Genomic DNA, 13,141 nt, shown 5'->3' on the forward strand with positions numbered 1-13,141 from the left:
TTTTGAGAAGTATAGCTTTTTAAAAAAAGATTAGGAGAATTGTGGTCATATGCCTCTGGGCCAATTTGTGACTGGTGTACCTGAAATACATCATAATGTAATGTTTACATTTGCTATTGGTACGCTGATATCAAACCATGCATCTAAAGCAATTGACACAAGAAAAAAACACATTATCAGTAGGTATGTGTATCTTTAAAACAATAACCAGACAGTATTCTGGTGTTAAGACTGACTAGACGGAGTTTTATGCCATTTATATACTTGAAAAAATAAATACCAACTTACAACTAAGAATTCTGAAGATTCCAGTAAAAATGTGTAACAGACAATGTTCAACTACTTCAATCTTCTTCTTTCAGTTTTTTCTTTTAACTTATGAAGTAGATAAAATATGATAATAGAAACACTTCGGTCTTTGGATACCTAAAAGTGAGGACGGAAAATATTAAAAAGTCCCATTTTCAACAGCCAGCCACGTATCTGTAGGCAGTTATAAATCACTGATATCTTCATCCATAGGAACATTTTGAAGTTTTGCTAGCTCCTTTTCTTCAGTTTCTAGTTCTTTGCAGACATCGTTAACCACATCATTTATAACATATTTGGATTTAGAGTCCATCATCGTCAGGTGGTTGCTAGGTTTGCTCTCTAAAACTACCAAGTAGTTTTCCTTTACTGGGGGGTGAAGTACTGACACATGCCCACTACTGTACTCATGTGCTTCTTCTGTAATGGGATTTCTGGGTTTATCTCCACTGTCAGAAGTTCCAAGACCAGATCCAGTTACAGTCTCTTGGCAGGAGTTTGAAAGTAGATTGCAGTTCTGGAGTGTAGCATATTCACTGTTGGCCATGGACACTACAGGAACTGCATTTGTGACAGCAGTAGACAAATGTTGATCTGAATTTAGAGGTGCAGTAGTTGATAGTGGCAGACTCACTGTGAGGCTGAAGCTCAAAGTACTTGATGTGTTCAGTAGATTTGAAGAAGTCAAAGGCAGATTATGAGGCAGGCCTGTGCTTACCAGAGATGCGGCTTGAGTTAGTAGGGTAGGTCCAGGTTGGTTCCCAGTAGATGTATTAATATTCAGTTGATTATTTCCACTCACTGACATCAGCTGAGAAAAGACTAGACCCCCTTCCAATGCATCGTGCTTGACTGGGGCCACAGCCTGTCCTGAATTAGGTAACGTGCACATTACTGCATTCGGTGGGAGAGTGGCGGCCAGGAAGACCTTACCTTGCTGAAGACCGGCTGCTGTACCACTTAGGAATGTTCCTCCATCTGATGTGTTTGTTATCAAAATGTTTCCTGTCAGACAGAAAAGAGTATAACTCTTAATGAAGTGTAAATGTATTAATAACCCAATGCATAATAACATGTACAATAGTAAGCCAATTCAGTCTGTAAATATCAATAGTACATTTTGAAAAGTCAGTACACTGTTAGTATACTTACTTAATTCTATATAGTCACTGCTTCCTGATAAAACTAGTATGCAAGTAAGGCAAATTTATGCAGGCATTAGAAGCAGTACTACACAGGAAATGAGGAAGAAAATTAAACAATTAAATAAAGTGTGACAGGATGAAAACGCAGTAGAAAGATAAAAGTGAAATCTATTTATTAAGAACCTTAATTCAGTGCAGACTTCATGTCTACAAAACCTTACTTCCTGTTGTCACATTACACTTTTGTGTCAACTTTTTCCATTATAAATTCCTATGTTCAAAATTATAATGGAAACTGCTTATGTAAACTTGGCACATAGTAATTATACTCTCTCACTAATGGTGGTGCTGTAGCATCTTAGTTTTGCATCTCCCAGCTCTTCAGCCTGTACTGCAAGGAAACTCCTAGGCTTCCAACTCCACCACTCTGCCTCCTAAAAGACCTTAAGTTTTGCTCCTTAACTAGGAATAAGAATTTTTTTTTAAATCAAAGTATTACATAAATATAAGGGCAGAATGTATAACTCTAAAAATGGGGACTGGGTTTCTTTTGGGTATTCTGGTCCATTTATCCCTGCCCTCCAATCCAACTTCACTTGAGGACTACATTTGGTCTTGACTCTCCATATGCAATGCCACAGGGGGTCGACAGCCATGATAAAAATAACTAAGGACGAAGAAGTGCAAAATAGTTAAAAACAAAAAGAAAATTGAACAGCAACAACAATTTGCATTTATAGAGTGCCTTTAGTGCAGGAAAACGTCCGAAGACGCTTCAGGGGACCGTAATCAGATACAAATTGATGCCGAGCCAAAAAAGGAGATATTCGATGGGGTGACTAAAAGCTTATCAAAGAGGTAGGTTTTAAGAAAGGTGGAGAGCCAGAGAGGTTTAGGGACAGAATACTGGAGCTAAGAGCTTAGACGGGTGAAGGCACAACTGCCAATTGTGGAGCGAAGATAGTGCGGGATACGCAGTATTCTTGGAGGGTTGTGAGGCTGTAGAACGTTACAGAGATAGGGATGGATAAGGCCATGGAGGAAATTAAACATGAGAATGAGAATTTTAAATTCAAGTTGTTGCTGGACTGGGAGCCGATATAGTTTAACAAGCACAGGGGTGATGGGTGATGGCGGCAGAGTTTTGGATGAGCTCAAGTTTCTGGAGGATGGAAGATGGGAGGCCAGCATTGGAATGGTCACGCCTGGAGGTAATCAAAGCATTGATGAGGGTTTCAGCAGCAGATGGGGTAAGGTAGGGGCGGAGACAGGTAATGTTATAGAGGGGAAGTAGTTTGTGATTTGAGAGGATATGGAGTCGGAAGCTCAGCTCAGGGTCAAATAGGAATTGATGGCGAGGGAACGGAGTTTGTGGTGGGACCCGAAGACAATGGCTTTGGGTTTCCTAATGTTTAGTTGGATGAAATTGCGGCTAATCTGTAACTGGGTGTTGGACAAGTAGTCCGACAACACAGAGGCAGTGGAGGGGTTGAGAGAAGTGGTGGTGAGGTAGAGCTGGGTGTCGTCAACATACTTGTGTCTTCGGATGATGTCGCCAAGAGGCAGCGTGTAGTTGAGAAATAGGAGAGGGCCAAGGACAAATCCTTGGGGGACTCCAGAGGCAATGACGTGGGAGCGGGAAGAGAAGTCACTGCAGGAGATTTTCTGGTTATGACTGTACAGGCAAGAGTAGAAGCGGGGAAGGGCAGTCCCACTCAGCTGGACAATGGAAGTGACATGTTGAAGGACTGTGTCAAAGACAGCAGAGAGTTCGAGATGGGTGAGGAAGGATAGTACATCATGGTCACAGTCACAGAGGATGTCATTTGTGACTTTAATTGGCACTGTTTCAGTGCCACGGTGGGGCGGAAACCCAATTGGAGAGGTTCAAACATGGAGTTGTGGGAAAGATGGGTGCAGATTTGGGAGATGACATTTTGGAGAGGAAAGGGTAGTTTGCAAGGACAGAGGGGCCATGGGCAGGTTTTTTTTTGAGGAAGGGGATGATGATGGCAGATTTGAAAGTGAGGACAGTAGTTGAGGAGAAGGAACTGTTTAAAATGCCTTTTAGAATGGGGGCCAGAAAGGGAATTTGGGTGGTCAGTGGTTTAGTGGGAACCGGGTCGAGTGAACAGTAGGCGGGTCTCATGGACAAGATGAGCTCGGAGAGAACATGGGGGTAGATAGGAGAGAAACGAGAGAAAGATACGGGTTCAGGGCTCTGGTAGGAGGAACCTTGGCTTGGTGGGCAAGGGGAGAGGAGGGATGTGTCATAGGCAGCTGAAAGGATGGTCTCAATCTTAGTGACAAAGAAGTCCATGAGCTCCTTGCACTTGTTGGGGGTGAGAGTGGAGGAGGCAAGGGAGAGGGGTTTAAGGAGACGGTTGGTAATGGACAAAAGAAGTTGTGCGATGCATTCCAGGATGATCCTGGAGTAGTGAGTAGTTTTGACAGAGGAGAGCAGGGCCCGATAGTGCTTGATGTGGCCCAGCCAAATCTGCGATGAACAAATGGAGAGCACTGAAAATTCTAAAAGAGAATTCATGAAAGTGTGTGAAAAGACGAAACAACCAAAAAAAAATTGAATTTAATCATCAACAACCATTGCATTTTATATTGTACCTTTAATGTAGAAGAATGTCCCGGGCAATTAATGGAGATGCAATCAAAAAAATACTAGCCTGGTCATAAAGGTGGGTTTTAAGGGGCTTAAAGAACAAGGGGGAGCCAGAGAGGCTGAAGGGTTTAGGGAGGCAACTGCAGAATGTGGAGCCTAGATGGCTGAAGGCATGGCCATCAATGGTGGGGTGAAAGTGAGTGGGGGTTGGGGTGGGGGAGGGAAGTACAAGAAGCAAAAAAGTCAGAGGAGCAGAAAGTTTGGGGAAGGATATTGTCGAGCTGGTGGAGGATGCAGAGATAGGGAGGGGCGAAACCATAAAGTGGTTTAAAGACAAGGAGGACATTTTTAAAATTGAATCATTGGGGATGGGTGCCAATTTGGGTTAGTGAGGACAAGGGTCATAGATGAGTGGGACTTAGTGCAGGATAGGAAAAGGGAAGCAGAATTTTGGAAGAGTTGAAGTCTACAGAGGGTTGAGGATGGGAGACAAATCACAGAATTGTAACAGTCAAGTCTGGAGGTGACAAAGGTCAGGATAAGGGTTTCAACAGCAGATGTGCTGATGTAGAGGTGAGGCAGGTGATGTTACAGAAGTGGAAGTAGCAGTTTTTGTGATGGGGAGGATATAGATTTGGAAGTTCAGCGCAGAGTCAAATTGGATGCCAAGATTGCCAACAATCAAAACGACAAAGGAAAATTGGATGGAAGGAAAAATGAGAAAGAAAAAAATCCATTGTTTGTTAACTCCACCCCATTCCCCACAGAGAAGACAGGTAAGTAATGTGCTCCCCACTATTTGCAAATCTCAACCTGTTAAATAGAAAGCAACAGCATTCTGGGATGACCTTCCCTGTAATGTTCCATCCCTTTCCAAGGAAAGAAAAAGAAAGGAAAGCAAAGAAAAAAAGTGAGAAAAGAAAGAAAAAAATTGAAAAAGAGGGAGGTGGGCAAGGTGTTTCAGGGGGGGGGGGGGTTAATGAGTGCCCATGACACTTTACCCAGCAAGGATTCAAAACTTCTTGGAGAGAAAGAAAGAAATTTATTGATACAAAAGGAAAAAGATAATATACAATAAAGAGGGGAATAAAAATCTGAAATGTATGTGAATTACAAACAGCAGGAAGGATTGCCTGCTTCGTGCCTCAGGGGCAAGAAAAGCTTCTGCTGTATCAGTTGGTCTAATAGCTGTACTGTTCCAAATTATTACTATTTCTGGTAGAGATAAAGCTAGAACTGAATAAAATTTAACTTGGACAATAGAAAAACTAATCTTGTACCTATGGTATCGGTACACTATTATGTTACCCAGAGTGGTTAGATTTTAGGAGGTGTTAGATTTTAGGAGAATCCTGTTGATTATAGTGGCTCATGGTAACTCTCTTGTTCAAGCTTCCATTGCAGTATTATATTACCTAGAAAACATTACATATTTTAAAACAAGTGATAAAAAAAACCAAGCTTTATTAAAAAAAAGAATGTTGAATCTAGTTTTGATTTGCAGATGCAGGCAAAAGTTTAAACCAGTTCGTGCTGCACATTGGAATAATTTGCCATGGTACAGTAAAGATATCTTATTTATTTAAATTCGGTGCATTTTTTTTAAAGATTGCATTAACTTTTATGTAGGCAGCAGGTAGGCGCTATAAATGGACTAGGGCTGTGAATGTTTACACTTCTTCTATTAGGGTGATTCCTTCACAGCAAACTCTGTAAATTAGGTCCAAAAACTGACACTCCCTTTATGTTGTAGAACTGCTTTAATTTGTGCCAGCAACTAAGGAGTAATAAATGCACATCTGCAAGCATGTACACGTTCAGTTATTTAAATTCACAATTGCCACTTTAATTTTCTGGCAATAGTACTTCTCCGTTGACTGGGGATGGGGAGTACAAGCCAGTTTTATGAAAAGCCTATTGTTGGTCTGTATGGGAGAGCTGCCTTCAGCCATCACCCTCATTTGCCACTGGTAGCGCGGCTGCTTCTGAGGAAGCTGTGAAAAACTGCCTCTTGAGGTAACTCTGCTCCTCTAATGCCGGTCACACTGCTTTGTTTATAATCACACACTGGGTACCAAAGTCAAGGCTGTTGTCAGCAGCAGTGCTACAATGTAAAGGGCAGTGATTATTTGCTATCTGTGCATTACCAGAATACAGAACACAATGAGCTTATTATGATAGGCCATGGAGAGGTTACCAGAAAATTTTGCTTGGATTATAGGTATGTCCAAGTGAGAGTTATTCAATCCTGATCCAGTGTCACACAAGCAAACTGGGACTGTTATATACTCTTACTAAGGAGCCAATGCAACATAAGTTGGAGATCACAACTGAAAAGGTCAGAGCAAAGGACAAAACCCATATTACGGACGGATACGGAAGCATAGTGGTTATGTTACTGGTCTAGTAATCCAAAGGCCTGGACTAATAATCCAGAGTCATGAGTTCAAATCCCGCCACGGCAGCTGGGGAATTTAAATTCAGTTAATTAAATTTAAAAATCTGAAATAAAAAAAACTCAGTAATGGTGACCATGAAACTACCGGATTGTCATAAAAACCCATCTGGTTCACGAATGTCCTTTAGGAAAGGAAACCTGCCGTCCTTACCTGGTTTGGCCTATATGTGACTCCAGACCCACAGTGATGTGGTTGATTCTTAACTGCCCTCTGCAAGCCACTCAGTTGTCGGCTCACCACCACATTCTCAAGGGCAATTAGGGATGAGCAATAAATGCTGACTTTGCCAGTGACGCCCACATCCCATGAATATAAAAAATGCCAATTTTCAAAAGGTATGGCAACTTGCAAATGACCCGTGACTTTCACCTGGTGACCTTGCTAAGTGCCTATACCACATTGGGTGGTAATAATGCTGCAAAGCATTTTTGCATGGTAATTGGTATTCACTATGCAAATACTGCACTCATCACATTTCTAGCTTACTTCAGACATTTGCTTCTTTTCTTTGTTGCAAAAATCACATTGCAAGGGTTAATTGTACAATGCAATTTTTTGTAAGGGAAAGATGTTCAAAGAGAATGTTGCAAAACAGGTCCTCTAAGATTCAACAGGGATTTTCACAATATGTACAAGTCTGTCATTCCAAATACCAATCCAGTTAAGTAAGCTGATGATGTTTGTATGCAGCTGGTCAGCTGCTGTGGACCGAACAGGACATGCATTTGTCAGGCATAGTGCTTCTCAACTCCAATATGCTCATACAATGCCACTTTAGCCTCAATTCACCCCATACAAAGAAAACTAAAGTAAAATATCAATATATTCTTTTTTATATCTTATATCTGGTGCAACACAATGAAACTAAACACTGTCAGCATTCTTGAAGAGTTTAGTATGGAATGTGTGCCCAGCATTAAATTGAATACATTAACCCATTGTCTGGAACAATCTCACAGAAGAATGAAAAAGAAACTCACCCTGCGATGACGCAGCAGAAACAGAAGGCAGCTGCAGTGAAGGTAACCCAATATTTCCATTTACCAGTTGGATGTTATTTTCTGAATTTTGGAGCTGCACAAGGCCATATTGGCTTACTTGTGTAGGACCTCTACTAATTTCAGCAGAACCTGAAGATACCACTCCTTGAGAGGCAAGCATGTGTACACTTTCAGTTTTAAGTTCAGTGCCACCAACAGACCCTGGGAAGGGAACAGATGAATTGGGATTGAAAGTCACAGTTGAACAGGACAATGATTCAGCCAAGTTTTTAAAATCCTTATTTGAAGGAGAGCAATTCATTAATAACTCACCATTTGAAATACTGTTAACCAGCACACTGGGAGTGGTTCCTACTGGGCTTAAACTTATTGCCTGGGCATTTCCTAAAGACAGTCCATTAACAAGAACCCCATTAGGACCTTGGATGAAGGAACTTCCATTGTAAAACACAGGAGAGCCATTTGTAGTTACAAGGTTCCCATTCAGTAGTATGCCAGGGGAACTCTGGGAGGATTTCAGTTCCCCAATATGATGCATTAACATGCCTTCTGGATGACTATGGACATTGGAGTGGTTCATCCCATCAGATGGATTTGATAATGGACGAGGAGACACGTCATCTTGACCCTTGCTGGACTCATCTTCAGTGCTGTGATTACCATCTGACTCACTGTAGAAACAGGTTTAAAAATACAAGTACTATTTTATTAATGTTTGATGCTTAGTAACAACATTTTAATCTACTTTAATTTGACATAATGGAAATGGATAGAATTATAATCCACTATCTAACAAACCTGCTGCCCTGGGCAAAACATTGTACCGTGAATAAAGAACATTAGCATGGTAGGATATTCACAATTACAAAAAAACAGCCTTGTATCTCATAAGGGGAAAGCACAATTTTATAATACTGTACCGATGATCACATTAATATCTTGCACAATAAAATTTAGTTTATTGTAGTTGGCTAGTGGATGCTTAAGCCCCAGTGATTGAGTTCCAGTATTCAATGATTAGAAGTTATATTTTATATAAAATTAGAACCTGATCCAAAAATAAATATATAGGTCATCAATTTCAATTTTAAGTTCAGTGCCACCAAGGGGGTCCTGGAAAAGGAACAGAAGAATTGGGATAGAAAAATCTCCTAACGGCATGTTATTAAATATGAAGAACATATTAGGTTTAGAAGCGAAAATGCATTGGTTATACTGTATCACGAATATATGGCACAATAAGTACAAGTTATTTGCAGTCTAGAGGTGCTTCTTTAAATTGATACCATAAAGTGAATCTCTGAAATATTATCACAGTGATGTTCAGACATGCAGTTGTCCTGGGGAAGGAGGGGAGGATGGGTCGTCCAGTGGGGCATTAACCCGTAAGTTCTGGGAGCAGTGTTTGATCCAGCTCAGACTAATGGGATGAAATTTGGCTCTTTCTGCCATCTCAACATATCCCACACAAAATACATTTGGCCCAGGAGTGAGAAAGAGTGTGTCTCAATTCTGTTCATAGTGGAAACAGGGCAACACCCATACAGCATAAAACTGCCAATAACTTTTCACATGAACTGACAATCTCACTGAAAGTGGACACAGGATGGGTGGTGCAGAAGTGGCTGCTTTTCTGAGGCTGGAGTCAAAATCTATTGCCCGTGCAGAGTAGATTGAGTTTTACTCCACATCTTGTCATCCTACACAATGTTACAGAGACTGGGGGTCCAAAATGGAAGGGCCATGTCTCTCACCTTAATGAGCACCACCTCTTGCATATCCTAACCTGCAGGGTGCCATTCAATTTTATAGCAATTGGTAGGCCCATTTTTTTTCTACCAAGTAAAATTTGACCCTCAGAGATGTGAGCCTGGAAATTACTGTTGGCAATAATATTGGAGGTGCATTTAACACTTTCATATAACATTCCTTTTCTACTACTTTTGTGGAGGCGTTAACCCATTTTAAATAAACAGGTTAATGTCATGTTAAAATAGTGTACAGGGGAATATCGGCACCAATAATTCCTAGGTTTGGTGTTTTGCCTAATAAAACTTTATGATTAATACCTGGGAATGCACCAACAAGTAACTAAAATTTCTTAAAGGATCAGATAATATATTTGAAAGCTGATTAAAAAAACAGCTCTAGCTACTATTTTTATATTCAATCAAGTATAGTAATTCAGAAGGTTATGCTGATAGAGTTAGAGGAAGAGGGGTGGGAGGAGGCTCGTGTGTAGTATAAACACCGGCATGGACAAGATGGACCAAATGGCCTGTTTCCGTGCTGTACATTCTACATAATTTACTTGGGGTAGATCAAACAAGGATACACCATCACATGCGACATGTCATATCAGTAGTTTTTACATATGTTTGTGTTTTAGTTTTGCCTCCCAGGTTGTTCATTTTTGGACTGTTTTTCAAAGTATTATTTATTATATGTGTAGTTGTACTGTGCATATCAGAACATCCATCCTCTGTGTTGTCATTATGAAGAGGTACATAAGCTTTCAATTGACCACACTGGTTTTCTTACTTAAAAGCAAAATACTGCGGATGCTGGAAATCTGTTGCCATTTCTGCAGTTGCCATTTACAGCTCCTCTGACCCATTCTTTTTATTACTTGTCCCATTACCACCCACCTTGCCTTGCACCATCATCCCTTTTGTCATTTAATCACTCCCACTCTCCACCCTACCACAGACCTTCCCTTTTGTTCTTTCCTCCCCTCCCTCCCTCCCTCACTTTGCCTGGCTCTATACTTGCTTAAAAAGTTAAACCTTTAACTTCTTCCAGTTCTGATGAAAGCTCATCAACCTGAAACGTTAAATCTGTTTCTTTCTCCACAGATGCTGCCTGACTTGCAGAGTATTAACAGCATTTTCTGTTTTTATTTTTGGTTTCCTTACTGTTTGGAGACCACTAGTGAGAAAGGGCTATACCCTGAATGTTAACCTGTCTTTTCTCTTTAGAAATGCTTACTGGCCTGTTGTGTATTTCCAGCAGTTTCTGGTTTTGTTGCAGATTTGCAGCTTGCTTTTTAGTTATCAGTTATACATCGTTTGTATTTTGTAAATAACATGCGTGTTTAAAATACAATTGCAAAGGTGACTGGTCACTGTTGGATCCATAATTCTTCCTTATCCGCTTATTTTTAAAAAAGTCCTCCGGCCATTCTTTCTTTTAATTACAAATGGCATGTTCGAATATCTTAAGCTTACTTTGTCCCAAGGGTTGTCTTTTCTCTAACCCCCCCCTCCAACACTCTCGCTCAAACAAGCCGATAGTTAAACTCAGTATAAACCTCTTTGACCTTTAGGAATATCAACCAATAAAGCTGCAACTAATTAGTTGCTTCCCAAATTATATCAAAGATTCCCTTGCGTGCGCGTGTGTTTTGTTAGTAATAAAGTCGCCTTTTTGCACCAGATACCTTTTTAAAGCTGTAATAAGAGGGGACAAGAATGGCCGATGAGTCAGAAGCATTGGTTCTATTTGTGGAATCTGACTTTTCCTATACAACTACATGGTGCGCTGGCCGAGCACAAAGGCGTCCTTCACCTCGTTTACTTTACAAATGCCCTCCAGCAGTTTCTTACATCACCATTTGAAATGAATACAGTTAGAACTTGTCGCTCGACACTACCTCCACCAGGTGCGCACTCCCCCTTTAAACACAAAGCATTTCAGTACCTTTATGGCACAAGGCTCTGTGTGTGTGTGTGTGTGCGTTTTTAAAAAAAAATTAAAAATCCACCGCACCGGATTTAAAAAAAAAGAAAGAATCGGCTTGATTTCCATCCCAAACTTAAGTGAACCCAGCAGAAGGCAAGAAGCATTTTGTGCGAAATACAAACAAGTTGGGGGGGGGGGGGCAATACGAGCAAATTCTCATCTCGCTCTGGAGAAGTGAACTCCGCTGAAATTCGAGCTGAATGGGAAAGACTCATGTTTCAAAACAAAGCGAGTGTTACGGCCATGCTGCAAACCAGCGAAGAAAAATATAAAACAATCGGTCCCGTCACACAGATCGTGTGGAAATACTGTGCATTTGGAAAAAAAAAATACACAAAACAAATGAGCTCTTCTTTGTTTCTACTACTCTTCGATCTCGTTTTTTTAAAAAAACCTATAGTATGTATATAATTTTTTTTAAAAAAAAATCCTCCCAATTAACAGTGGCGACCCGGACTAACCATTTCACCAATGGCCCTGTGAAATATTATAATTATACTTTAAATAATCCTTCGGCGTGATCCACTGTAACTTTAAAGTAGGAAATAAAGGACTAGATAAGCGCCATTTTGTGGCATTAGGAAGCGCCCCCAGGAAACTGAAAACTTGGGAAGTTTGGGAGCCTCACCTTTTCGACTGTGTCTCCGATGGATTTCGGTCTCGCTGGCGCCTGTTTTTGAACCAGTTGCTGACCTGGGTGAGGGAAAGCCCTGTGATCTTGGCCAGATTCCGCTTATCCGCGGGCGATGGGTAGCGATTCTGTTTGTACAACTCTTTGAGCGCGTTTCGCGATTTCTCCTTAAAGCAATAGACCCTCTCCTCCCCGTCCCATATGGTCCTGGGCAAGGGAAATTTCCTCCTCAGCCTATACTTATCCACAGCCCCCAGGGGCCGGCCACGGACCTTCTCGGCTTCTGTGTACCGGGCTTTGTACCACAGGTCCTGCAGGGAAGTGTGGCAGGACGCATCGAAGTTGTGACTCTCCAAAATGCTGTAAAGTTCTTTATATCTACCTTGGTGAAAAGCCACCAAAGCCCGTGCTTTTAGGATGCTTTCGTTGCCACGTAGCAGATCGCTGGGAGGCAGGGACCACAAAAACTGAGCTAAACGATCCAGGTTCCCTCCTTGCTGCAAAGCCTCGCAGACGCACGCCACTTGCTCCGGCGAAAAAGTAAGGGCTGACGCAGGGTTGGTTAAAAGTTCAACGGGTACCTGCTCGGAAATCTCCGGGCTCGCAGAGAGTGCACTCACTTCAGGCTCCAGAGTGGCCGGAGAGCCCAATGTATTGATCTTTGGCTGCAGGCTGGCGTTTTCTTCTTTAACCTCAATTGTGCTCGTGATTTCGTTGGAAGCGGAAGACATGTTTCTCTTCTTTTTCCTTCCCTGCCGCTGGTGCGCCAAAGCCTCCTGGTATCGGCTGGGTCGAGCCGATCAGATTTTTTTCCCATGCAGATAACTATCTCCCGGGATGGATCGGTGTGTTTTCAACGTGACGGCGACCTACTCTGTAGCAGAATCGGGTCGTTCTCTTCTCTTAATGATTGGTCAAACTGCACCAAGAGGCGGGTCCAGACGAATTAAGACCTGACCGTTCCCATAGAGACTGTCAATCAACTGAAATTAAATTTCCCTGGACTTTTTTTGTTGGCAGAGAAAGTATTAGATAACACCGTTCACGTTGAGTTTTCTTCTTTTCTGTCTCCAGGAGTCTGTAGTTACGCATTTTTAAAAATTATTATTGAAACGGATTATCGTTATTAAATAACATTTTAAAACGTACAATTGTTTATTACTTTTCGGACCGTTTGAAAACTCCAGGTCAGTCAAGGTGGTCACTCAAAATGAAGGAAATACTGTAAATTAAATTGG

The 13,141-nt window shown here is 41.4% G+C and overlaps 1 protein-coding gene across 2 annotated transcripts; it reads right to left on the reverse strand.

Annotated features, from left to right (window-relative positions):
* Nucleotides 1-225: 225 nt before the first annotated feature.
* LOC137326615 (homeobox protein SIX4-like) lies at nt 226-12,799 on the reverse strand. Of its 2 annotated transcripts, XM_067991901.1 has the most exons (4): nt 11,901-12,799; nt 7,844-8,202; nt 7,511-7,732; nt 226-1,314 (listed from the first exon to the last, which is right to left on the reverse strand). In XM_067991901.1, exons 1-4 carry the CDS (start codon nt 12,632-12,634, stop codon nt 494-496), a joined length of 2,136 nt encoding a protein of 711 aa, XP_067848002.1. In that variant the 5' UTR covers nt 12,635-12,799; the 3' UTR covers nt 226-493. The 2 variants fall into 2 exon arrangements, with proteins under 2 accessions (XP_067848002.1, XP_067848001.1); XM_067991900.1 differs by having other exon boundaries at nt 7,511-8,202.
* Between the last annotated feature and the right edge of the window lie 342 nt (nt 12,800-13,141).

This window comes from Heptranchias perlo, chromosome 10 (genome assembly GCF_035084215.1).
Source record: "Heptranchias perlo isolate sHepPer1 chromosome 10, sHepPer1.hap1, whole genome shotgun sequence".
Taxonomy (NCBI): Eukaryota; Metazoa; Chordata; class Chondrichthyes; order Hexanchiformes; family Hexanchidae; genus Heptranchias; species Heptranchias perlo.